At 43.7% G+C, this 25153-nt stretch overlaps 1 protein-coding gene across 1 annotated transcript in view; it reads right to left on the reverse strand.

Annotated features, from left to right (window-relative positions):
* Window positions 1-8130: 8130 nt before the first annotated feature.
* The window catches only part of FBXO3 (F-box protein 3), a 145532-nt gene continuing 128509 nt past the window's right edge, over window positions 8131-25153 (reverse strand). The window contains exons 10-11 of the mRNA XM_086959575.1: window positions 16221-16411; window positions 8131-9138 (exon numbers count right to left, since the gene is read on the reverse strand). Coding sequence (XP_086815701.1) covers window positions 9013-9138; window positions 16221-16411 — 317 coding nt within the window. The 3' untranslated portion in view covers window positions 8131-9012. The remainder of the gene's footprint in view (window positions 9139-16220; window positions 16412-25153) is intronic.

Here is a 25153-nt window from a genome sequence, read left to right on the forward strand (position 1 = left end):
GAGCAGGGGTCTGACTTCTGTGACTTCTGTGCACTTCCATTCCTTTGGAAAGGTGCCTGTTTTGAAGGTGGTGTGGAAGGTGCATTGTAGTTTGGATGTGATGGCAGCCGCGGCTCTATGGTAGATGTGAGGGGGCAGGGGTCGATAGGGCCCCCGTGTGGATACTTTTCATGGTCGAGGTGGTGTCTTCGGCCTTGATCGGTGGCCAATTGGAGATGGTGGGCTGGCTGGTGTTTTTTGGGGGCGGGTGGGCAGTCTTTGGCACCTGGTGCATGGTCGATGAAGTTGTCGTAGAGGTTTTTGATCTTGAGGTGGTAATAGGTTCCAAGCTTGTCGCAGAGGTCTTGGGATGTGGCTTTGCTGCGTGGGTTGGTGAATTCTTGAGTTACACTGAAAAGATCCTTGCAGTTGGTCAGGATTTTGTTGTGGATGAAATTCCTCTTGGTAGCTCTGATCTGGTTTTGGTAGTCTGCCATGGCGTCCTTGTAGGTGGCTTCAGTTTCGGTTGTCTTGGTGTTTCTCTAGTTCTTCCCCAGGCATCTGCAGGTGCATCCGGCTTCTTGAAGAGCGGTGGTTAATCAGGCGGCTTTCCTGGGGCATTGCCTGTCGATGTTTTGTAGTGGGGTGAGCTCTTCTGCACAGTTGGAGATCCAGGTGTGGAGTTCTCTTGCTGCGTCTTGTGTCCCGGTGTAGTTGTCTCGGTGAGGGTGGAGTTACGTTGCTTGTCGGTAACCTTGCTCCAGCTTCCTCGTGGTGGGTGTGGGGCTGGTTTGGGTGCCTAGGGTTTGTTGATGGAGAAGTGTACACAGTAGTGGTCGGTCCATGGCGGCTACGTTGTGTGACTGAATTGGACGCTGTTTCCAGCCGCGAAGATGGGGTCGAGCTAGTGTTCTGCTCTGTGGGTCGGTGTGTTGACGAGTTGTTTCAGTCCGATGCTGGCGTGGTTATCACAAAGAATAGTGAAGCTGGGGTCCCTGGGGTTGTCTAGGTGGAAGTTCAGTCCCCAATGAGTATGTAGTTTGTTGAGGCGATGGCGTTGGGTGCGATTAAGTCGGTGATGGTGGTGGCGTAGGGTGTTCGGGTGTCTCTAGACGAGGGTTCCTCGCAGTGTGGCTGTGGGGGTGGTCTGGATCTGGAGGTGTATGTGTTCGGTGGAGGGGAAGGTTTTGCTGGAGGTGGCGAGGCGGAGGGTGCTCTTATGGGACATGGTGAGGTCCCCTCCTGGCTGGTTGGGGGGGTCTTTCTTCTGGATCTTGTATCAGTCTGGGTTGGCCGTGCTGATGTCGGGGGCGGAGGAAGCGTTGGTCCAGGTCTGTGAAGAAGGCTATGTCTGGCAAGAGAGAGAGTCGAGTAGGTTCCATATTTCAATGGCGTGATTGTGTATGGAGCGTACGTTGATCAGGATGCATTTTAGGGTGTCGCCTTTGTTGGCATCGGCGGTGTTGAGGTCGAGGTGGCGGTGAGGGTCTGGCGGCAGTGGAGACAGTAGAACTGGCCGTGGGTCGTGTTCGGCGAGGCCTGTTGGCATTCTCTAAATCTTCCAGGGTTGAGTGCGAGAAGGGTGGTGGTGTCGCAGCTGTGGGTAGTGGGAGGTCCAGGGTTCCTGGCCCTGGCCGCAGTCGGGTCGCGGACGGGATCAGACAGGCTGGTCTATGGTGCGCCTATGGCGCAACCGCGCAGCGGCCGTCATCAAGTATAGGGAGGAAGGAGGGAGGAGAGGCTGGGAATCCTAGGGCGGAATTTCAGAGGGGAATTCCGGGAGGATGGGGCCGCTGGGGCAAAAGACAAGAGGAACAGTCAGGCACGAGAAAATAAAAACAGTGTTAAAATGAGAGCAAGACACAGATGGGCACAATAACAGTGACACAACAGGGAAAAAATTAAGGGAAAAAAAGGCTGAGAAAGGTTTCGGTAGTTGCAGACAGTCTGGTCCCAGTTGAAGTGGGCGCAGGGGCGGGCAGCAGCGTCGAACCTCCCAAGCAGGAGGTCGGGTTCTGGAGGCAAGAAACGGCACAGTAGAGCTGCGGGGAGAGAGTGGACAGAGCAACCGAGTACCAGATCGTATAGGAGTATGGCCCCAAAAGGCATGTGGTGCTCACCGACAGTAGTGCCAGGCTGGTAGAAGAGAACATTCTCTTCCCAGTCTTTTGTATTCCCTATCCGGTTGAGTGGCAGGGAATAAGCTGGGGTTCATTTTGGAAGTGGAGGTCGGGACCACCACCTTCTCTTGGGAAGGACGCTGTGTGATGAAACAGGGGTCCCCTGGGATGGGGTGATGGCAGTAGGCAATTGTCCTATGCACAGGAGCCTCTGTACAGGGCCTAGGCCAGATTCTAAGTAGACGTAAGGGCTTCCTTAAGTGGAATTAATGGTTTTTTGGGTGAAGCTTCTGCCTGAAGTACCTCCTTCCAGATGTTCAACTTGACTGCCACTGAGGGTAGGACAAGGTCCAGGACCTCAGACACCCTGGAAAAGAAGATGTGGCCTAAAGGCTAGGGCGGTCAACCTCAAATCTGGGGAACCGTGTTTGAGTGTCAACAACGACACTCAACATCCTGTGATTCTGGGCAATCACTTAATCTTCCTGTGCTTAATATAACGCAACTGGTGCTCATGTAAAGCGCTAGGATACCCGATATCTTCGGGTCATGTTCACTCTATATAAAACTAGGGGGAGAATAAAAGCAAATTAGTAGCCATGGTATGGGGAATGACCAGACCATTGGCATCCACCAGCTCCTCATACCAGGTATTGTAAGGATATTCAAATGTTTGATAGCCATGAGAGTCTGCAAACTACAACTACTTCTTTTTCTCCTGGGATTTACCAGACTTTCCTGATGACTTGGAATGGGACGATGATTGCCAGGTACGACTTTGTTAACAATCTGTGGACCTTCCTCGCGACCAAGAACTGGACCGGTGCTGAGTCCCACAAGGTAAGGCAGCAGGGTACTTGAGGGACCACTCCTTGGGATACATGGCGCTGCAATACTCGCATGTCTCAACATCCTGGACAACAGATGCTCATCCAAATCCCAGGGCAGATGAACTTATAGATACTTTGATCTCAGCCAAGTTTCTGAGTACATTTGAGCTGGCTACTGGCAAATCAGACTAGCTGAGGATGCCAAGCCAAAAACAGCATTCTCAACCCCATATCGGCATTATCGATTTATTGTGAAGCCCTTTGTTTTGAATAATGCACCTGCCACATTCCAAAGGTTAGTGAATAAAGTTCTCACAGGCCTGGAAGCCTATAGTGCAGCATATTTGGATGATAAAGGGGTTTTTCGCTCCTGGGAGGTTGACCTGGTCCACCTCAAGAATGTTTTGGAGGCTCTGAAGAAAACAGGCCTCACTGTCAAGGCCCCTAAGTGCCTGATAGGGCAGAGCAAGGTTGTAAACAATGAGCGATCTGGTAGGTGGAGACCAGGTTCAACCAGTGCAGTGTGTGGGAGAATAAAGCTAGTTGCACAGTTGCGATGTATTTTAGGTGGTGGTTAATGTGTGGAGCGCTCTGCACCTGTTTCTTCATAGAACACTAGTGTATTTCTATGCGGTATAGGGTCTGGTGCTGGAGGAACCTAGTAGTGATATTTCCTGTGAGTGGCTCAATAAAGAGCATCCAGTTCCTGATGAAGCCACTCCATGACAGGGCCCTTAGTCCCCTTCTCTAAATTAATTAGTGGAGGTTTGCATGGCACAGTGTCCTAGTGCCCTTGGTGTGGATGAGATATCAGAGTAGAATATAGTCTTAGTGCAGACTGTGGCTACATGATTGAGGGAGGTTTAGGTGTGGACTACTGTGTCAGCACTGATTTACATTTCAGAGCCGATGTGCCTTTCGGAGCTATTGGGGCGGCTGGTGCAGGGTGTGGAGCCAATAAAGCTTTTTGAATTTCAAACAGGTGACCAGTAGTCCTGTAGTTTTCAGAGCTAATAAGGGTTTTGGTGTTAGAGCCGATGGATGGATGGGGCCAACCTTGGCAGAGGCTTTTGTGGGTGCTGACCGGACCCTGTCAGGCAGTGGCCCTTGTCCAACTTTATCCTTGCCAACGTGGTCTAGTGAGAGGCAGAGATTGCACACCTGGTGGGACGTGGTCCTCAGGTACTTGGCATGGTATTGTGGAGTGTATTGGAATTGTGACCATTCCATTATCTGTGCCCATTGCTGGATAGGATGCCACATAGAGAAGTGTTTTTGCTTCTCTAAAGGCCTTGGTCCTGATACCCTTGAATGACGACCATTGAGCACAAGTTTAGTGGCTATCGCTTAAGACAAAGAGCTAGAATTGAAATATTGAAAAAGGACACTCTAAGGATCCAACAATACTTTAATGTACTACACAGGAATCTGGAGCCTACAAGGTGCATGTCGGAATTGGAGGGTAGAAAACAAAACGATAAAAAATGAAGTCGGTGCCTATGTGCAATGTTCTTTGAGAAGAGTCGCCGTAATACAACTCGTGACTCGAGAAATTTCTTTGAAGAAAAACAAGTTGTTAACATCTGATTCCAACACTAGATGGCAGAAGTGTGCTAAGCATGTGTATCTACAGCCACACATGCTAGGATGATAAATAAACAGACACACAGAGAGACAGACAAATCTTGTTTGGCATAATTCTGTTTATTTATTCTAACTGTTCTTCAACCTTTATCTGTTGATTTCAAAACGATACCCACATTAAGATTGTTTCTGCATCTTCCTCTGCTCCTCCTGGCTTTGCCTTTGAACCAGTATTTTTTTTATTTAAACAGAAACACAAGCTGAAGTGCTAAATTCACATGAAGTAGATGGTTGTGTATTTACCTATTGTTGTGCACTTCGGTAGTACATATTTTGAGTGTTCTAGAGTCAGTTGAATTCTAAACTTGACAGTATCTATCCGTTACTCTGGAGTGGTGTTCTACCCCTTCTCTCGTATACAGTTTACACTAAGGGCAGACATCCTTTTTATACTGTGAAGTATACCTTATATTTCTTTGTTGAGTGTCATTATAATTCTGTTACAGCTTTTAATCAATATCTTCTAGTATGTTCTGCAATTTTGTAACTGTTTAAATGCCTTCAAGATTTACTACCACCTCATGGAAATAATTAAACAATTTAACAATGGTAGGTAAAATGATTGTTGATATATCATTTATTTTAGTTGTTCTATCATCTATAAGTAAATTCTTTATTCTCTTAACAAAGTTGGTAGTCACAGATTCATGGAATTCAGTGAAGCTTATAGAACACTGGTCAGAAATATCACCAAACCATAGCTGACCACTGCTAAATCAGTGATAATATGAAATGGCAATGAACATAAACAAACTGAAATAATAGAAGATTCTCTTCTAAATAATAGGTTTCGGTTTTCAGCAAAGAGTCAGTGTGTTCAGATACAAAGCCATGAAATTGTATATGCCAAAGTAAGGTGATGGATATTTAGTACGAGGGTATCTCTCTTTAAAATGTTTGCTCTTACGTGTCATTCAGTGTGCCATCCCTGCACTGTTTTATTTCCACTGAACTTTATATTCTTGCCTAAAGGTGTCAGAATATATGTCAATGTTTCTTTCTTCTTTCTGAATGTTCTCCATCTCATGCCTTACCTCAGTCTAGATGCAATCTTGGGTTTTTAGACGTCTCATGAATCCTGGAGGGATGGAGCGCACAAGGCAGGTCTCCAAATTAGATCATGTACATGAAGAAGGGATGGCTATTGCTCAAAGAATGGTTGAGAGATCAGCAGACAGTGCATCTTCCCTTAGTATAGCAGTAGCAGTTGGGACAGTTCGTCCCATGAGATACACAACTTAACTCCCTGGCTGAGTTGCCACGCAGGACTCTGTTGCTCAATATAGTCCTTCATTTCAACTCATCCATTCATAGGAAAGGCGGTTTCTCATTGGCATAGCCCAGGAATACTAGGTTTGGAAGCTCACTTTTAAGATACTCCCCTGCTTCATCTCGAAAACGTTAAGCTTTATAAAATTAAATCAATATTATTACTTTTTACGAGAAATAACCTTTCCATAGAGACATCGAAATAAATGTAAGCTAGTAGTAAGATATCATTGACAGAAAACCAGACATAAAGGTAGCTTTGCAAAATTTGTGTGCATAACAACTCTGTTGACCAAGCCTATCCACTTTTGTGATTGGATAGCATTTAATAATTCATAAATGCGCTGGAAATCAAACAGGCACCTCTCCATTGGCATTTTGTGGATTCAAATTCAATGCCATGTAAGGGATTCAAACAAAATTCATGTCTTTTGAACCCCTTAAAGGTACACACTTACAACCTAATTTGTAAACAATTACAGCATGTTCATCCCTTAATCCAGTGGTGTCTGTTGGTTTAGATAAGACTGCCAACTTCAACCACTAATGTTTCAGATAGAAAGTTTTTAAGAGTGCCCTTGTTCTGCTTTGGACTATCCAGCTCAGATTCTCAGTACTCATACTAACATTTTGCTGCTTGGCTAGAATTAATTTTGTGTTGCATGCTGGTCTTGCCTGTTTATACCTAGTGAAACCTGTACTCAAGATACCAGCTAAAACTAATATATTAGAAACAATACACATTACTCTGAACTCAATTTTCTATGTTCCCAAAAATCCAGAAAATACTAGACAAAACCATAGCTCATCCTGCAGAACTAGTCTCAGGATCCAGCTGAAAGATTTAACCTGGTTGATGACCCTAACCAACTCTCTGAAAACTCAAACTTGGCTCTAACTTATAACACCAGATAGTAGAGGCGAGGGTTCTGCAGAGGTCATGAAGCAGTGAAAAGAGAAGGTGTCAGGACACAGGAGAGGTTGTGGGCTGGCACCGTGAGCATTCTGTACTTCTCTGTACACAGGAGGGAGTCAGAAGTAGGTCAGAGGCTGAAGCAAGACTGCATGTGCAACTCTTGTGATGTTACCGGCTGGATTTTCTAGTTGGTAAACTCTGACCCAAAGTGCCTGCACCCTGGAATTCTGTATGCGGGAACATCAGGCCAGGAGTAGTTGAGCAGAGTCGAAATCACCCAGGAATATCGCTCAGCACTTGAAATAGAGTCAATACCTCCTTACTGGCCTGTACGAAGCGTCATGGCAGCAGAAGCTCTCAAGTAGGCACTTTTGAGTAAAGTCTGGGGGAGATGTGGCTTCAATTACTGACCTTGAAAATCTGCAGACCTGAGTTCTAATACCAGCTTCAGTACTTGAACAAAGTGCTGGTGTTTCTGGGAAAGACACTCTGGTCCATCTTGTAAATATATATATATTGCAAGTATGCAAACAAAAGCAATGTGTGTGAGAGTGATGTCTGTATTGCATGTTGGCACCTCCCAATAACATCCTGGTTTCTGTAATCCAGTCTCAACTAAACCGACATACGCATTGCACTTCTACATACAACACTATGTTCAGTGTTTGTTTCTATGACAATATATTAGTAAGATGTTCTATTGTTCCATGGAGCGGACTCCTTACTAAGCTAAATATCAAGTAAAGAACATATAATTCTAATTTACTTGTCAATTTGCAGACTTCCAATATCATGATCTCATCTTACTTTACAGCGCTTTTTCATTCCAATTGCATGAGCGCAAATATCAGTACTCAGGCTCACCTTTCTATTCTTTACTCACTCTAGCGGTGTACCATTTGGTTATCTTGCATTTTATCTTGAAACCTTCATAATGTAGGTGCTTCGACATGGACTCTGGCAGATGTTCAAGCTATGTGCAAAGAGGTACACTTACCATCCGATGTGCAATGCCATTTTATAAATCCGCTAAAATCGAAAGTCAGGGGCCTGATATACTTCTATAATCTGGTCAAGGAGACAGAAGCATGTGAAGAGGAGGAGAGAGGGCCAGGGTGAGAAAGAGTTGGTGTATGTAGAAAGATTACACTGATAATAAGATTTAATTAATCGGGCATGTAATGGCCAACCCCTTCACACATAAGTAATTACACTGCGTCCCTCAGACACCGACAGAGTCGGTACCAAGGCTATGCGATTGATTTAAAAGGGTTATTGAATGATGTTGCCTAAATCTAATCTAAGCAGAAAAGATGATGCATTCAAGAGACCTCAACTCCTGCCTTTTAAAGACAAGAAAACAGAACAAGAGCACACATATAATCTTTATTCATGAAATGAAAGGCAGCTAAAACACCAGGCAAAACCAAAAATCGGTCTGTATTAAATAAACCTCCCACTTTGGGAACTAAGCTTTAGTTCAAAGGAGCTCAGATTTTCAAGAGGGGGTGGGGGTAGAGGCAGGAAAAGGCAGCATGAGCAGAAAGAGAATCAAGTAAACAAGAAAATAATGTGCAACACACAAAGTAAACCAAAAAAAACTTTTTACTTGTTTGCAGAAATATTCTGTGTCCCCATTATATGCAACCAAGAGCTGAGGAGGTTGATGGTATTGATTTAAAGCATTTTTTTAGAAGTGACTGTGAATAAATTATGAAAGCAACTCAAATGCAGCCCATAAGGATTAGAGACAGGACTCATTTGACTTACATGTAAGGCCTGTAAATGTCAAAATCGGAATATCTGTCACACAAGCTTAAAAACAAGTATTCGTCAGTACACAACTTATTCTCAGGAGTAGAAAATCAGGGTTGAATTATTACCTAGTGCCCGTACCACAGGTACGTTTCAAAGGCTAATTATAAAAAACAATCTTGTTTTTCTAGACATATCAAAAACCAAAGAAACAAAAACAAATTCAATAATATATGCTCCTTAAAAACGAAAAGTAGTAATACAATTATAATACTATTGTCATTCGAAGAAGTCGCATTTGGCAGTGACCTCCGTTGGTAGTACCCGCCAGCCATAGGTCAGATCTAAATACAATACAAGAATTATGTACACTATACAGCATCCCTTTATATTGGTGGCATAGTACGGTCACTCCTATGTAGAAGCCAAAAAAAGTTTTTGCATGGAGTGAAGCATAAAGAGGGATTATCAGGTTATACCATGGCCACTTAGTGTGAAGTCAGGTGTGGCGCGGGCAGCGCATGGTTGGGTCAGGAAGAACCAAGACACGGCGCCGTGGTCGCTCATCGTAGTCTTCATCTCTTGGTTCCTCTCCATACAAGGCATATTCATCTTTGCCACTCTCCTAGAGATCAACAAGAGCCAGGCAAGTCATTTGCATTTCAGTTACGACACAGTACATAAATCATAAAAGCACTCAAGGCCTCCTTTATTTTGAGAATGGGCCAATATGGTTTGCTGCAGTACTCAACAATAACATGTGCAGTACATGGCTCACCTTTCTGTGAAATGCAACAAATTCCATTAAATTAGCATAGACTTCAGATCACTTCCAGGTCATACTTTCTGAAAATTGAGGTGTATACGCTAATATACTTTCAATGATACCTCGAAGAGTAGCTCAAGAGGCACTATATGACAGCACATACCTTTCTGTTTCAAGGCAGGTGTAGTGTGAATGCTGGAGTTGGAAAACAAAAAAGCTGTCTGCTTGATGTTTCTGCATTCACAAGTGCTCTGAAGCAAAACAAACAGATAAGCAACTATCTCCAACTGCTCACTCCAGCTACAAGCATGTAAGCACATGCTTCACAGAGATGCTGCAAAGTCAGTAGAGTTCTCAATTTGTCCTTAATTCAGCTACACAGTCACCCCTAGTTTTTGGCAAGGATCACTGGGAGTTCTGATTCTTGCGGTATAAATTTTATATAGACGAAAAAAACCTGTAGGTACCAGACAGCAAAGTGCTACGCGGAAACAGCTAAGACTGACAACATATACCACCTTTTTTGGGGCAACTTGAGATGTCGGACTAATAATTGGTGATCAGTTTTAAAGGAGATTTGTTGTGCTGTATAAATGCACATACTAGAAAGAAATTCAGGTAAAATCAGATTTTAAAACACTGCTAGCAAATTGGCGTAAATCCATTGAAATCAAGACACCGTGTGCTTTTTCAAATCTTTTGTAAGTGGATTTTGTGCCATTGCTTTTTTTTTCTTACTTTAATTTCAGAAACAAAAATAAAGATTATACTATCTTAGTAGTAGTTTGTATAGTATACATATTTTTTTAAAGTGAAAACTATGGTGTAACATTCTGCACAGGGGTAGGGTCTATGATGATTCTGAATTAATGATCCTTGGGGTGTTATGGATTGGGCTCATGCATTCATAAAAAGATGCAGCACTGATTTCTTGCCTGCACAACCCCCCCACCCCCCCAGAAAACTACTTTCCTACATTAACCGCATCGCTGCGGCGGTTATTTTTCCGCTACGCAGCTTTTTTCTAAAAGCCGCGTTAGATGACGAGCTCAGCTCGTCATTCGCACACGACCACCGTGGCAGATGACGAGCTGAGCTCGTCATCAGCATCGAAGGGGTAAAGAGGAGTCTGCTTTCCTTATAGACTTCTCTGTACACTGTTTATTAAAATGTTCAATAAAACAGACAGCTAAACCACCAAATTAACATGATCTTGTGAGGGGCCATAATTAAGAACAAAGGGTTACATAACTACCAGACATGCTGTTTACTTACCCTTCTACAATATATTGTCAAAATCGTGCGGGGAGGGCCCATTATTAGTGGCGTGGCAAATACTGCTTTAGACCCTTTATGAAAGTCTTAATTACTGCCATTCTGAACTAAGAAACCACTGTGTTTGGTCTTCGCAAACAGTATTAGATCTTGAAGTTTCACTTGCACCAAAGGACATGACAATCATTCCACCACTACTAAAAGAGGTAGACCAATACAACCTTAACTCTTACAGTTTCTTGGCAATAGGTTTCTCTAAAAGTGCCATATCACAAATGTCTATCCTAATGGGTGAAACAGTTTTGTGACGGATCACCTTTAGACACTCAAGTCTTCCGCACATTCCTGGAAGAGATGCACTCCAGCAAATTGCAAGACCTCAGGTGATGGTGAAGGATTTGAGATAGATCTCCATGATATGATTTTCTGGTCTTATTATGAAAAGCAATTGCCTATACTCACCTTGTGAGGCATTATGTATATCTCAGTCACAAAAGACTGCCTTGTCAGTCCAGTACACAGAAGCGTGATTATATACATTAATTACTTCTGCAAATTTCTGATTATTTACTGCATCAGCTGTAATACTTGGGAAAGTGTCAGCAAGTCCCATGTACCAGCACAGCTACAGTGCATTGCTGATGCAACCTTGTGTACAAGTGGATGTGGAATGTTGTCATTTTTTCCTCTCTCTTGTTGCACAAAAACTGACTTTGGGAATGCTTTACTTGCAAACTATCTTCTGTAAGATATCTGGTTCTTGTGTCTAATTGTTTGCATCCAGAATATGATAACTCAATGCAATATTGCCGTTTTCTCTTGGGACATGCATTTCAGTGAGTGTGATACACTATGCAATGGGTCATCACCATTAATAAATTGAGGTAATCTTGTTCATAAACACAAGGATGATGGACGGAGCGCTGAAACCTTTCAGACGCTCACTCCCAGTCACAGATCTGGGTTGAATCCATCATCATTCTTTAGCTCACTTCACCACCCCAGTTCAGACCCAGCTATATGCAAATCAGTCTTGATCCTGTGCCTCATGGGAACAGTCCAGCCCGAACTGCCAAGCCAGGTCTACCCTGAACCAGAAACAAGCATCCTGGGACCGGTTTCTGAGTGACACCCTTCATCAGCCAGGCTAGCTTGAATCCAGTGGCAAAGTGAGTAAGGGACCCACGTCTGAGCATACCCTGCCAACTTAGGGTGAACAAAGCAAATACAAGGAGATGATGGACAGAGTGCTGAAACTTTTCAGACACTCACCCCAGTCACAGATCTGGGTTGAATCCATCATTGTTCTTTTGCTCACTTCGCCACTTCAGTTCTGGTCCTAGGATGCTTGTCCATGGAGGACCATGTCTGGCAGTTCGGGCTGGACTGTTCCCATTGGGCGCAGGGTCAAGACTAATCTGCATATGGCTGTGTTTCAACCTAGAATGACATGGGGAGCAAATAAACAATGGATTTAGGCCCAGATCTCTGTACTGGGGTGAATGTAAGACATTGATCTGTATTCTGTCCATCAATTGTTCTTTTTTGCATTTGTCACCCTGAGTGGGACGGGTATGCCCAAACGTGGGTCCCGTGCTCTCCATGCCACTGGAGTCACCTATCCTGGCTGATGAGGGCTGAAAGCGCAAAACCGGTCCTAGGATGCTTGTTTCCAGTCCAGCGAGGACCTGGCCTGGCAGTTCGGGCTAGACTGTTCCCATTGGGCGAATGGCCAAGACTGATTTGCATATGGCTAGGTCTTAATTAGAATGGCATGGTGAGCAAAAAAACGATGGATTTAGGCCGAGATCTCTGTACTGGGGTAAATGTATGACATTGATCTGCATTCTGTCCATCAATTGTTCTTTTTGCATTGGTCACCTTGTTCGTCCCTACTGCGGTAGTGCTCACAATTCAGCAAGATGGATCAGCGAGTGAAAGATTTGCAGATGGCTACTGCTGTGTTCCAATCACTGAAAGGCATACTCTGCCTTTCATCTGTCTAAGACCAGTAAATTGAGAACTATTTAACGGGGCTATAGTATCATCTGGCATTAGCAAAGCTCAGTGATGGCAAAACAGTGTGATGGTGCACGGTATAAGAAAAATCTATTACTCACTTGTATGCCAGAGGCACCTGAAAAAAACCTAAGAGCTTATCTCACCAGAGCCATTTCCAAAACATGTACCTGTGGATGTTAATCTGTCCAAGCTCACCGATCATGTGCTGTCACATCTAGCATGCGTCCTTGCTCGTGTGAACAATCTGCTTGTGGTCACCTGGGGCTTATTAAGTGTGAAAGTCCTTCCCTCTAGAAGATATCCCCTATTCCATTCAAGGAAAGGATTTGAGCATTATCAGTGTTGCAAACACAAGATCCTACAGCTCTTTTTACTACTGCACTCTAGGCAAACCCTGTAGGGTTCTTGACATTCCACCACAAGGCACTAGGTGGCAGCCATCAATCTAGGCAACTTCATTACTTGCCTCATTGTCAAACACTGTGATGACAGGAAAAGGGCATTGGTATTCTTCAAAGGCTAAGTCAGGTCCTCTGTAAGGCAGATGATTTGAGAGTATTATCGGTTATCTGTTGATGGGGCTAGTAGTGACTACTTTACATGTATTGCGAATATCCACCCAGGCATCACAACAATTGGCTCGTGCTTGTGGTGTCGCTGCCATTTCACGCCATACTTAAGCAAAATGTCTACCCACAGGTAGAGCATGAATGCTCTCCTATAGAGATAATTTACTACTACTAATCTGTATCTTCTTCAACCAGAATTTAAAGCGAACATAATACTGTGACCCGGTAATGATTGGCACAACCAGTTAACCTAATTAATTTCCTGTGCCTCCGGTATACTGATTTGTGTTCATTGTTTCTTTTCAATGTGCGTTCTGACCCACTTGTGTCTGAGATTCTGTATTACTGCTTTTTGGGGTTCAGGGTATGCTTCTTTGCATCTTTCCTTCCATGGGACTGCGTCTAAGCATCCATGTGCTGCCAGACATGTATCTCTTCCTGAAGTATTGACATATTCTCTACTATTGGTCTTTACTAGGCTTCCACCACTACTTTTTCTTGGATAATTTCTTGTAAATGCTGAAGATTAACAGCAGCCTTCCTTAGTCAGTGATGTAGCAGTAGTGTGGTCCACTTTGGCAGTCAAAGTCTGCTTGAGGACAGAAGGAATTTCTTTTCCACTAGTACCCTTTAAATCAACTGAAGGGGTGATCAAGTGTTAACCATGGAAAGTAGTTTGCAGTTGTTGCCATTATGTAACCTTTTTTCTGCCCTGAAGCCCTTACAACGGGTGCAGGGTCAGAATACTGTTAGTGCACATATTGACTTGTAGCCTTCGCTTCCTTCTTCGATTGGTCTGATACCACATCAACCGTGCCAATTACTGAATTTGCATCAACATGCTTTGCATCTGAGCATCTACTCTGGGAAACATCTTGACAGTTATTTCATGTGATTTTCCCAGACAAGCATTGGTGCTTCCCTATCTCACACCGAGGGATGCTTTAATGATTGTATTAGCAGCAACTGAAGTGCTTTAATACTTCCCTGGCATGGATGTGTAGTGAGTGGCCGACTCTGGTAGGCTGTGTGGCTCACTCTGAAAGGCACACTTTACAAATGCTCTCTGTTCGACAGTAATGTGAATAGCTTTTAATATCTCGATGGAGATTCTATGTTATAGATGACAAAGATGTTTTGGATTTCATTGTAAATTTGTTCTTCCCCTTTGGGCATAAAAAGTTAGAAAATGACCTCTGGGTTATTGTCACGTTTGCCTTATTAAGGCATATTTATAGGTCACGCTCACAGGAGTGCACGTACACTTATTTTCTATTCATTTAAAGGTTGTTGGCTTGAAGAGCTTTAGAGATAACTTTTAGATTCCACTATGTGCGAGGCTAAAGCTGGGAATTCTAACAAAGTAACATATTGTGCTCAGGTTTGGGCATCATTTTGATAAAGGAAGCTTAGTGAGCAATTGTGTGGGTTCCAAGGCTTCCTTCTCTGTTTTGGCAACAATGTAGACACCCTTTATTTCAATAAACATTTTTGCTGTGAAGTAACTGAATTTCTAATGAGTCTGATGTCTGAGAATATGATCATAACAGCAACACTGTCAAAGGTGAGTCTCCTTTAAGGGCATGCCAACTGTGTTTTTGTGATTTTGATGTTGAGAATATGCCACTGCTATGCCCTTTGTCGCATTTCTAGTTACCTTCACCTATGGCATGGTAAGAACTTTAACCACATCGCTGCTGTGGTTATTTTTCCCCTGTGCTGGAAATTGCCATTTTGCTGGTGTCATGACGAGCTCAGCTCGTCATCAGCACAGCTCCACTGTGCCTCATGACGAGCTGAGCTCGTCATGAGCATGGAAGGGGTTAAGAAGTCTTTCCCGTGATGCACCATGTTCCCTTTCAGGGAGAGGGGGAGAATGACGGTCTGTGAAATCCATATCGCTGGAAGCCTCCTGGCCCCCCTGTACACCATAATCGCATTTTCTGCTTTCTTGATGGCTTCAGATACTGAAACCAGAAAATGCTACATGGCATATGTTTTTGGCTTAACTTCTCTATACTCAATTATACTGAGGTCATGTCCTTACAAATGACCTTCTACAATCCATGGCACTTCTTACCAGCACTGGAGGAGATGTTTTAACAAAAAGTATTTTGGGGAAAACTCTTGAATCTTGCCAAATTAACACACATGCAATCATTTAGAAAAAAAAGAATATTGTTATCACTAAAATACTGGATAAGAAATGCGTGTTGGTGTTGTTTTGAGAAATAACTTCTCAATGCTCCTTTACATCTCTGCCTCTCTACTCTATCAAATATGACAAACTGCAAAAGAGATGACCCTATTAAACTTATTTTATGAAACTTTACAAGGTGTTCCAAAACACCCTTTACAATTTACCTGAAACATATTGCTATGACACTAAATCAACTCTAGTTGTTATAGTTATTCAACAAGTACCAGTTTGATGCTTCACCTCACCTACAGGCTCCCATCCAATCTAATCCCATCTGCTGATTCTTTGTAAGGATGCATACATTTTATAATTTGCATATTTCTACCTTTTTTCTTATGAGGCTACTTTTAATCTTGTACAGCTGCTTCAGAGGTCATCTACAGTTGCCAAACCACCCACCATTCGTGGACACCTCTTAATTTCTAACCCTCACTATCCAACTTTATATTGTTGTCCCTCCTATTGTGCAAAGCACCGAAACTCAATATTGGCACTCACCTGAAAAATGACCACTAAATAGTCTCCTATTACTGTTGTTCACTAGAGCTCTTGCTGCCCAGAATGTTCACATGCTATTCCTGTTTCAACACATAATGCCCTGCTGCATTCCATTAGCTCACCAGCTGTCTATTTTTTGCTGCAAATCATGATCTGTACGATTTCTCCTCCAGCCTTGCAGCATGTGCTACCATCCAAGTCCGAAGACTGTTTATATTTTAACTTCAACGTACCATAAACAATCAATGACAAAAGAACTTCTGTGATTTTATGGTGCAAGGAACATGCAGAAACACACAGACCATAGCTTTTCAAGGTATGCATGTGGTCCTTGAAAGGTCCACTGGTACATGTAACGCACACGCACTGCAGCTTACCGAGCGTGCCGTGGACACTCTGAAGTTCGGACACACCATGTGAAACCTGGGAATGGTTACGTTAAAGACTTCGTCCTTCTTGCCAAGACGATGGAAGGTGTAGTATCCTTCCATAAATCCTGAGGTGGTAGAGAAGGTGGTGCAGCTGGTGTATTCGTACACTTTCCCTGGCCGAATTTTTGGGTATTCCCCTGAAAATATAATTGTCAAAGTTTGAGACCAAACCGAGGCACTAGGAAAGCAGACTTGGTTTGAATTTGTGATGGGAGCAGAAGCCAGTATACTGTTACTTGTCAGTACTTCATTAACAATCATGATTTTGATTGGTCTAGCAGTGCACTAAATCATGAGTAACTGAAGTACCTTTCCCTAAACCAACAGGCCAATGGGCCCATTTTGGACAAATTAAGTAGTCGGAAACAAAAATTGGTAAAAATAAAATAAAATCACTAAAAGATTAGAGAAAACAAGATCAATTACCTACCTGACTTATGGGAAAGGATATTGCCGTATTTCCCAATTTTACAATTCAAAGATCACGTTTTAGTCCCAAACTTATAAATTGGCTAAAAATGTCTTTTGAAAACACTAATAATGTTGTTTGTGCTACCCCTCAATTCTCATTGCTCAAACTTGCTATTTTGAGATAGGACGAAGCTGCTTAATTGAGAATCACAATCCCTACTAAAGAGAAGGAGATGTGGGCTATTGGTTGAGTTGCAACACGAATCCTGGAAAATTGTATTCTAATCTTAATTTTGGCACCATTTAAATTTTGTGATTCTGGGCAAATTTCCATCACGTTGTGCCTATACTGTTATGAATATGCTACTTACCAGTATGCATCTGTTCTTGGCATAGAGGGCTGCAGAGTGGTACATTTATGAATAGATCGCCATCTGGTGTTGGGCTCGGATGATTGCACTTGTTTTTCTCTTGGGGAAGTCTTTTGTCGTCACGAGACTGGTGACTCCTCCTTTGGTGCTAGTGCGCATGGGCATCGGCTCCATCCTTAGATTGTTTTGCCATAGTAGGGTTAGATGGAGTAGTATGATAGAATACAGATAGAAATGCCCATGTAAGTGTATCTAAATAAGATAGTGTTGGAACAGACACAGGTTTCCGGGGAGGCTGGGAGGGCAAGTACCACTCTGCAGCCCTCTATGCCAAGAACAGATGCATACTGGTAAGTAGCATATTCCGTTCAAGGCATATGGGCTGCAGATGGTACATATATGAATAGACTATACAGCAGTTATCTCCCTAGCGGTGGTCACCAGTGTCTGTTGCAACAGTCTGAAATAAAGTTTTTAGTACAGCTTGTCCCACTCTAGCCTGTTGTGTTGCCTGCACATCTACACAGTAGTGTTTTGTGAAGGTATGCGGTGTAACCCAGGTAGCTGCTTTGCATATGTCATCTAGAGGAATGTTTCCTAAGAATGCCATAGATGCTCCTAGTTTACGTGTAGAGTGAGCTCTGGGAGGGACAGTTAATGTCCTCTTTGCTTTCAAGTAGCATATTTGTATACATTTTACAATCCACCTGGCAATGCCTGCTTTAGAGATAGGATTGTAGGAGAAAAAGCTACAAATAGTTATTTTGTGTTTCTGAAAGTTTGTGTTCTTTCTATGTAGTACAATATCGCCCTTTTGACATCTAATGTTTGTAGGGCCCTTTCTGCTACCGTCTGTGGTTTTGGAAAGAAGACTGGTAGTTCCACTGGCTGATTGATGTGGAATGCTGAAATTACTTTAGGCAAGAATTTTGGGTTTGTTCTCAGAACCACTTTATTTTGGTGTAACTGCAGAAATGGTTCTTGTATTGTAAATGCCTGCAATTCACTTACTCTTCTGAGTGACGTAATAGCTATAAGAAAGGCCACCTTCCATGTGAGGAATTGTATTTCACACCTATGCATAGGTTCGAAAGGTGGTCCCATTAGTCTGGTAAGTACTATGTTGAGATTCCAGACTGGGGAAGGCGGTAGTCTTGGTGGAATGACTCTTTTGAGGCCTTCCATGAAAGCTTTTATTGCTGGTACTTTAAACAGGGAAAGATGTTGTCTGTTTTGTAGGTACGCTGCTATAGCTGCAAGATGTACTCTAATAGAGGTGTAAGCAAGGTTACATTGCTGCAAGTGTAGTAGATAGCAAATATTCTCTTTAGTGGATGCGTCCAGAGGGTTTATGTTGTTACTGTTACAGTATACCGCAAACCTTTTCCTTTTTGCTGCATAGCATGCTCTGGTGGTAGGACGTCTTGCTTGCTTAATGATTTCCATACAGTTTGGAGGTAAATCTAAGTATCCAAATTCTATGACCTCAGGAGCCAGATCGCTAGGTTCAATTGTTTGGGATCCGGGTGCATTATTTCTCCATGGTTCTGTGTAAGGTACATGGGTAATAATCTTCACTTTTGATGTGGCACCTGTGAGAGTTGCAGTAGCGTGGTGAACCACGGCTGTCTTGCCCACGTGAGTGCTACTAGTATCATTGTCATTGAATGTTGTTGCAGTTTCCGAACTAGTAATGGAATTAGTGGGAGAGGGGGAAAAGAGTAAGCAAATTTGTTGGACCAATTTATCCATAGCGCATTGCCCTGGGACAGGTGGTGTGGGTACCTGGATGCGAAGTTTTGGCATTTTGCGTTCTGATGAGTGGCAAAGAGATCTATCTCTGGTTGTCCCCATCTTTGGAAGAATGGCTGCAGTATTTGGTTGTGCAGTTCCCATTCGTGTATTTGTACTGACTCTCTGCTTAGGATGTCTGCTATCTGATTTTGAACTCCTGGTAGGTGTTCGGCTAACAGTTAGTTCTTTTGAGGAATGGCCCATCTCCAAATGTCCTGTGCTAGTCTGGATAATGGAGAGAGTGTGTCTCCCCCCCCCCTGTTTTTGAATAGAATACATTGCAGTCATGTTGTCTGTTCTGATCAGGACTGCTTTGTTGAGGATTTGCATTTGAAAAGCTTTTAATGCTAGAAACACTGCTAGTAGTTCCAGATAATTGATGTGCAGTCTTTTTTGCTGTACACTCCATTTTCCCTGCACTGTATATTTCTCCATATGCGCTCTCCATCCGGTGAGCGATGCATCCGCTGTTAGTATTACTTGTGGAATCGGTTCTAGGAACGACCACCCCTTGGAAATGTTTGTTGTGTTCCACCACTTCAGAGAGCGATGTGTGCGGTTGTCTACCAACACCAGATCTGTAATCTGACCTTGAGCCTGATTCCACTGTGTCGCTAGACATTCTTGCAGTGGACGCATTTGTAGTCTGCATATGGTATTAGCAGTATGCAGGAGGACATCATCCCTAACAGCTGCATGAACAATTTAGCTGTTAGTGAGTGTTGTGGTTGAAATCTTTGGATCAACGTGATCATTGTTTGGATCCTGATTGGATTGGGGTATACTTTGGCTTTTTCTGTGTCTATAGTAGCCCCTAGATATTGTTGAACCTTGTTTGGTTGTAGGTGGGATTTTGTGTAGTTCACCGTAAACCCTAGCTGGTGCAGCAATTGAATGGTCTTCTGTGTGTTTTGAAGACATTCTTCCTGTAACTTGGCTTTTATTAGCCAATCGTCCAAGTACGGGAAGACATGTATTTGTTGTCTTCTTAGGTGTGCTGCAACTACTGCTAGGCATTTTGTGAACACCCTTGGTGCTGTTGTGACCCCAAACGGAAGGACTTTGAACTGATAACGTTGTCCTTCTACTACAAACCTGTGGTATTTTCTGTGGGCTTTGTGAATTGGGATGTGAAAGTAAGCGTTGTTTAAGATCCAGTGTAGAAAGAAAGTCCCCTTTCTTCAGTAAAGGAAGTACTTGTTGGAGCGTGACCATGTGGAAATGTTCCGAGTTTATGTATGCATTGAGAGGTCTGAGGTCTAAAATTGGTCTTAGAGACCCGTCTTTTTTGGGAATTAGGAAGTATAGAGAGTATACTACTGTCCCCTGCTGATGTTTTGGTACCTTCTCTATAGCATGCTTTTGTAGCAGTGATAGTACTTCCTGTTTTAACAATGTCAGATGATTTTGACTCATTGGACGCTGTCTGGGGGGGATGTTTGGTGGGGTAGCTGCGAGTTCTAGGCAATAACCATGTTGGATAATTTGTCTCACCCACCTGTCTGACGTGAAGTTTTCCCAGACAGGTAGGAACTGTGATAGACGTCCCACGACCGGTGTTATATGGTCTGGGGGGAGTTATATTAAGTCACTGTTTTGGGGTTGGGGAGTTGCGGTTGTTAATATTTCCGCGACCTCTACCCTTGTTGTTGTTACCTCTGTAACTGCCTCTTGAATTACCTCTGGGTGATGTTGGTGTAAAAGAGGTAGATTGCTGGCTTGTGCCTGTACTCTTTGACCCCCCTCTATAGGTGGACCTATGAAAGGAACCCCTTTGAGTTAGCTGTTGTAATGCTCCTATTGATTTAGCCGTTGCTGTGTCTTTTTTCATCTTTTCTAAAGGGTCATCTGTACTTGAGCCGAAAAGTGTTTTTTGATCAAAAGGTTGGTTCAATAAAGATGTTTGTACTTCTTGTTTGAACCCTGCGACCCTAAGCCATGCATGTCTTCTTAACATGGTACTGGTGTTGATGGATCTTGCTGCAGTGTCTGCCGCGTCTAAGGCGCACTTAATGGAAGTATTGGTTATTATCTTCCTTTCTTGTATAAGCTGGTCTGCCCTTTTTTGATGTTCCTTAGGGAGATGTGTGATGAGTTTTTCTAACTCGCCATAATGCGCTCTATCATAGCGTGCAAGTAGCGCTTGTGTATTAGCTATGCGCCAGCTGTTTGCTGCTTGGGATGCTACTCTTTTGCCTGATGCATCTATTAGCTTGGACTCCTTATCAGGAGGAGCTTCTCCTGTAGATAATGAGTTTGCTCTTTTACCAGCGTTTGTGACTACAAGCGAGTCCAGAGGTACTTGATAAATATTGGGTCCTTTGGGGCTGCCTTATATTTTTTATGAATTCTTGGGTTTAATACCCTAGCCCTCACAAGGTCTTTGAATATGTCTGCTGTGTGATTGAGAAGACCCTTTAGCATAGGTAGTATTCCTGTTGTTCTTTGTGCAGCAGGTAGCGTTTCTAAAAGGAAATCCTCTATTTGAGGTTCTGCATGTAAATCTACCTTATGGTATTTTGCTGCCCTATTAATCAGCTGTACAAAACCTGTATTATCAGGTGGTGAAGGTTTTGAGGGGTATAATTCTGGGTCGTTATCATCATCTGACCCTGCATTATAATTTTCCCATGGGTCTTCTTCATCTGGGACAGTGTCGTCATCCCCATGAAGTTCTCCCTCCCCTGTATCACTTTCTACATATGTTTGAGGTGTAGAAGGTCTTGGTGTAGAAGGTGGAGGAATAGCTGGCATAGTGTGAGGAAGAGGAGAAGATGGTGTGTCTCTAGGTCGGGGAGAAAGGGGAGGAGTTGTATTTGTCCCCATTGTTCTCTTTTTAGGAGGAAGAGCTTTGTCATCTAGCTGTTCATTCTTCCTCTTCTTCGGTGATTTTGTCACCACTTTGCCAGTCTTTTGTTTTGGATCTGTCTGCTGCTCCTGTGTCCGTACCAAAGTTCTTGGTTCCGAAAGGTGCCTTTGCTTCTGACCGTCAATGTTTTGTGTTTTTGGCACCGAGAATTTGCTTGATTCCGATTTTTTCGGTGTCGAGTAAGTCTTCGACGTCGAAGCATGTTTCGGTTTCGACATGGAATGTTTTGACGCCGCGCTTTCCTTTGTATGGAGCTATTGTGTCGATGTCGACCGTTTCTCGGATCCGACATGGTGGGAGGCCGAGAGTTTCGGTTTCTATTTCGGTTTCGTTGCCGGGCCCGAAGGCGGGGCGTCGGAAACTTTCTTCGGTAGTCTGACCGTGCTCGAAGGCGGGGTCGGTACCACACAGGGTCGGTTTTTTGGTAAGGGGACGTCGTCACTCACGGTTTGTTGAACATCGATTTCTTTGACATCATACTCGTCCACTTCCGACCCCGACTCGTCTTTATGTTCCTCTTCTTCTTCGAGGTGCTGGGCCTCGAACAGCTCCGGGATTGCCTCCGACTGCATTCTCGAAACCTCGTGTCTTCGGGCTCGACGGTTTCTAATCGTCGACTTGGAGGAGAATGCTGCGCAGGCTTCGCAATCCCTGGATTCTTGTTCAGGCGATAGGCCGAGGTTGCACACCTCGTGTAGGTCCTTGTGTGGGAACTTAGCACCACACGTTGGACATCTCTTAAATGGAGTCCTTTCCATGGACTCCGGGCTTGACTACGTCGAGAAAGGCCTCCCGGTCTCGTCGACTTAGAAGAAAATGTTTATTGTTGGAGTCGAAACGCGTCGGAATGGAAATGAAATCGCGTTCGATAATACCGTCGAATTGGAAAGGGAATACACGCCGAAATATCACTTTTTCTCGTAGTCGATCCGGAGCGCTTCGATCCTCATCCGAACCTGATGGCGGAAAAAAACTATTTATTTATTTATTTATTTTATTTTGAAAGTTTTATATAGCGCGAACAAGATCTTCGCAGATATCAGAGCGCTTTACAGCGGAGGGAGCATATATACACAGATACATCAATAGTGTTAAAAGTACAGTGTAGTGATATCATAAACAATCAAGTAATTCAATTTCAAAGTCATACAGAAATGCAAAGGGTTCGAACAGGTAGTACAGATCAGTATCGAGTCTTTGAAGTTGATCCCCAGTAGTGGTTCAGGTGTATTTAGTTATGAGGATCGCTTTTACTTCTTTCTTGAAAAGTGTGATAGAGGGGATGAGCCTGGTTTCAGGGGGGAGTGAGTTCCAAATCCTGGGAGCCATTCCTGAGAAGGAGCGTTTATAGGTTTTTTCCTTGCGGAATCTTTTAGGCTTTAGCAAAAGATTGTTTGTGCCTCTAGTGATTCTGGAGCCTCCAGAAATCGTCAGCTTCTGAGCGAGGTATCTAGGTGAGCTCAGGTGGACAGCCTTGTGCGTCAAACAAGCGATTTTCAGTTGTATTCTGGCTTCAAAAGGCAGCCAGTTCAGGGCTTTGAGGTCAGGGGAAATGTGCGAGTGTTTTTTTGATCCAGTGATGAGTCTCGCTGAGGCGTTTAAGGAGGCTCTTATGGGTGCCGTAGTAGCTAGGGGTAGACCGCAGAGGGCGGTACTGCCGTATTCTATTCGAGGTATGACTAGTGATTGTACCGCGGTTTGGAAGTCTTTGGCTGGAAGGAAGGGTTTAAGTTTCCTAAGGGTGTTGATTTGGTAGTTCGCTCCCTTAGTTGCTTTGTTGATGTGTTCCTGCATGCTGAGATTGGTGTCAAGTGTTATGCCTAAAGATTTTGCTGAGTCCACGATGGTGGGTTGAACATTGAGTGCCGTTAGGTGTTTAAGCCACATTTGTGCGGTAGTGATCTTCGTGGGAGGTGCGATCAGAAGGAACTCTGTTTTAAGGGCATTGAGTTTGAGATGATTCGCAGCCAGCCAGGATTGGGTGCTTCTGATCGTTGAGTTCAATAGCGTGATGTCTTTGGGTGATTGTAGTTTGAGATAAAGTTGGGTGTCATCAGCATACATGTGGAAGTGTACATTGGATTCTTGTAGCAAGGTGGTGAGAGGTTCCATGACTAGGTTGAACAAAGTTGGGGATAGGCAGGATCCTTGTGGTACGCCTAGCGATACAGGTCTTGGCGCAGACATCAAGTTGTTGCTCTTGAATTTCTGCGATCTGTTATGCAGAAAGGACGTGAACCATTTGAGCACAGTTCCAGATAGGCCCATTCTTGTGTTTAATAGTTCGAGTAAATACTCATGTTTGACGGTGTCAAATGCGGAGGAGAGATCAAGGAGGATGGGGAGGCAGGTATCGTTGTGATCTAGGATTTGAAGGGCGTCGTCGATTATGTGAGTCATAGCAGTTTCAGTACTGTGATTTGCTCGGAAGCCTGATTGATGAGAGTTGAGGAGATCAAACTGAGTAATGTGTTCAGTCAATTGTATTTGTGCGCATTTTTCCAACAGTTTGGCAAGAGTCGGAATGTTGGTATTGGGACGGTAGTTGTTTAGGTCAGAGGGGTCGGCTGTCGGTTTCTTTAGCAAAGGTGTGACTTGACCAACTTTGAGGGAGTCAGGAATGGTCCCTTGCTGAAGTGAGCTGTTAATGATTTTAGTCCAGAGTGGAAGGAGCGACGGGGTAAGGACTTTGACAGCGTTAGCAGGAAGGGGGTCCGTGAGGTGATTAGAAGGTTTCAGAGTGCTGAGCAGTCTGCCAATTCCTTCTTCCGTGTAGGTGACAAAGGTTGACCAAGTGGCATTGTTTTTTGGATTAGTGGGTGCTATGCAGTGGGGTTTGGGATAGAGGCTTGCGTCCATGAGGAGATCATTCTTTATGTGGTCAGTTTTTTGGTTAAAGAAAGAGGCGAAGTCTTCGCAGGAGGGAGCTTCGCACATAGTGTTGAGAGGTTGGGGTTGTTCTTTGGATTGTGTTCGGATAAGCTCAAACAGCTTTCTCGGACTATTTTTGGCTTGGTCGAGCTGACGGCTGAAGAAGTCTGATTTAGAGCGTTTTATTTTCCTGAAGTAGGCATTTCTCTTTTTCTTCAAGGTTTTTAGGTTCAGTGCAGAGGGAGCTGATCTCCAGGTGCGCTCTGCCATTCGCATGGCGCGTCTATCGTCATTGAGACTACCGTCGTACCAGGGATTGGAAATTTTTGCGGAGGCTTTTTTTAGCTGCAAGGGTGCGACTGCATTAATTATTGCGGTCATAGTGTTAAGATAGTGATCAGACAAGGATTGGACGTCCTCAACGCCACTAGGAGGAAGCAGTAAGTTACAGCTGTTGGGGGGCAGAGACTTTGAGTTTAGTTTTTTCATGTCTCTTTTCCAGACTTTGGGCCTGGCGGATTGAACAGGGTTAAATTTAACTTTTTCATTGATGAAGAAAGTAA

The sequence above is a fragment of the Lissotriton vulgaris genome, chromosome 2_2, assembly GCF_964263255.1.
Source record: "Lissotriton vulgaris chromosome 2_2, aLisVul1.2, whole genome shotgun sequence".
Taxonomy (NCBI): Eukaryota; Metazoa; Chordata; class Amphibia; order Caudata; family Salamandridae; genus Lissotriton; species Lissotriton vulgaris.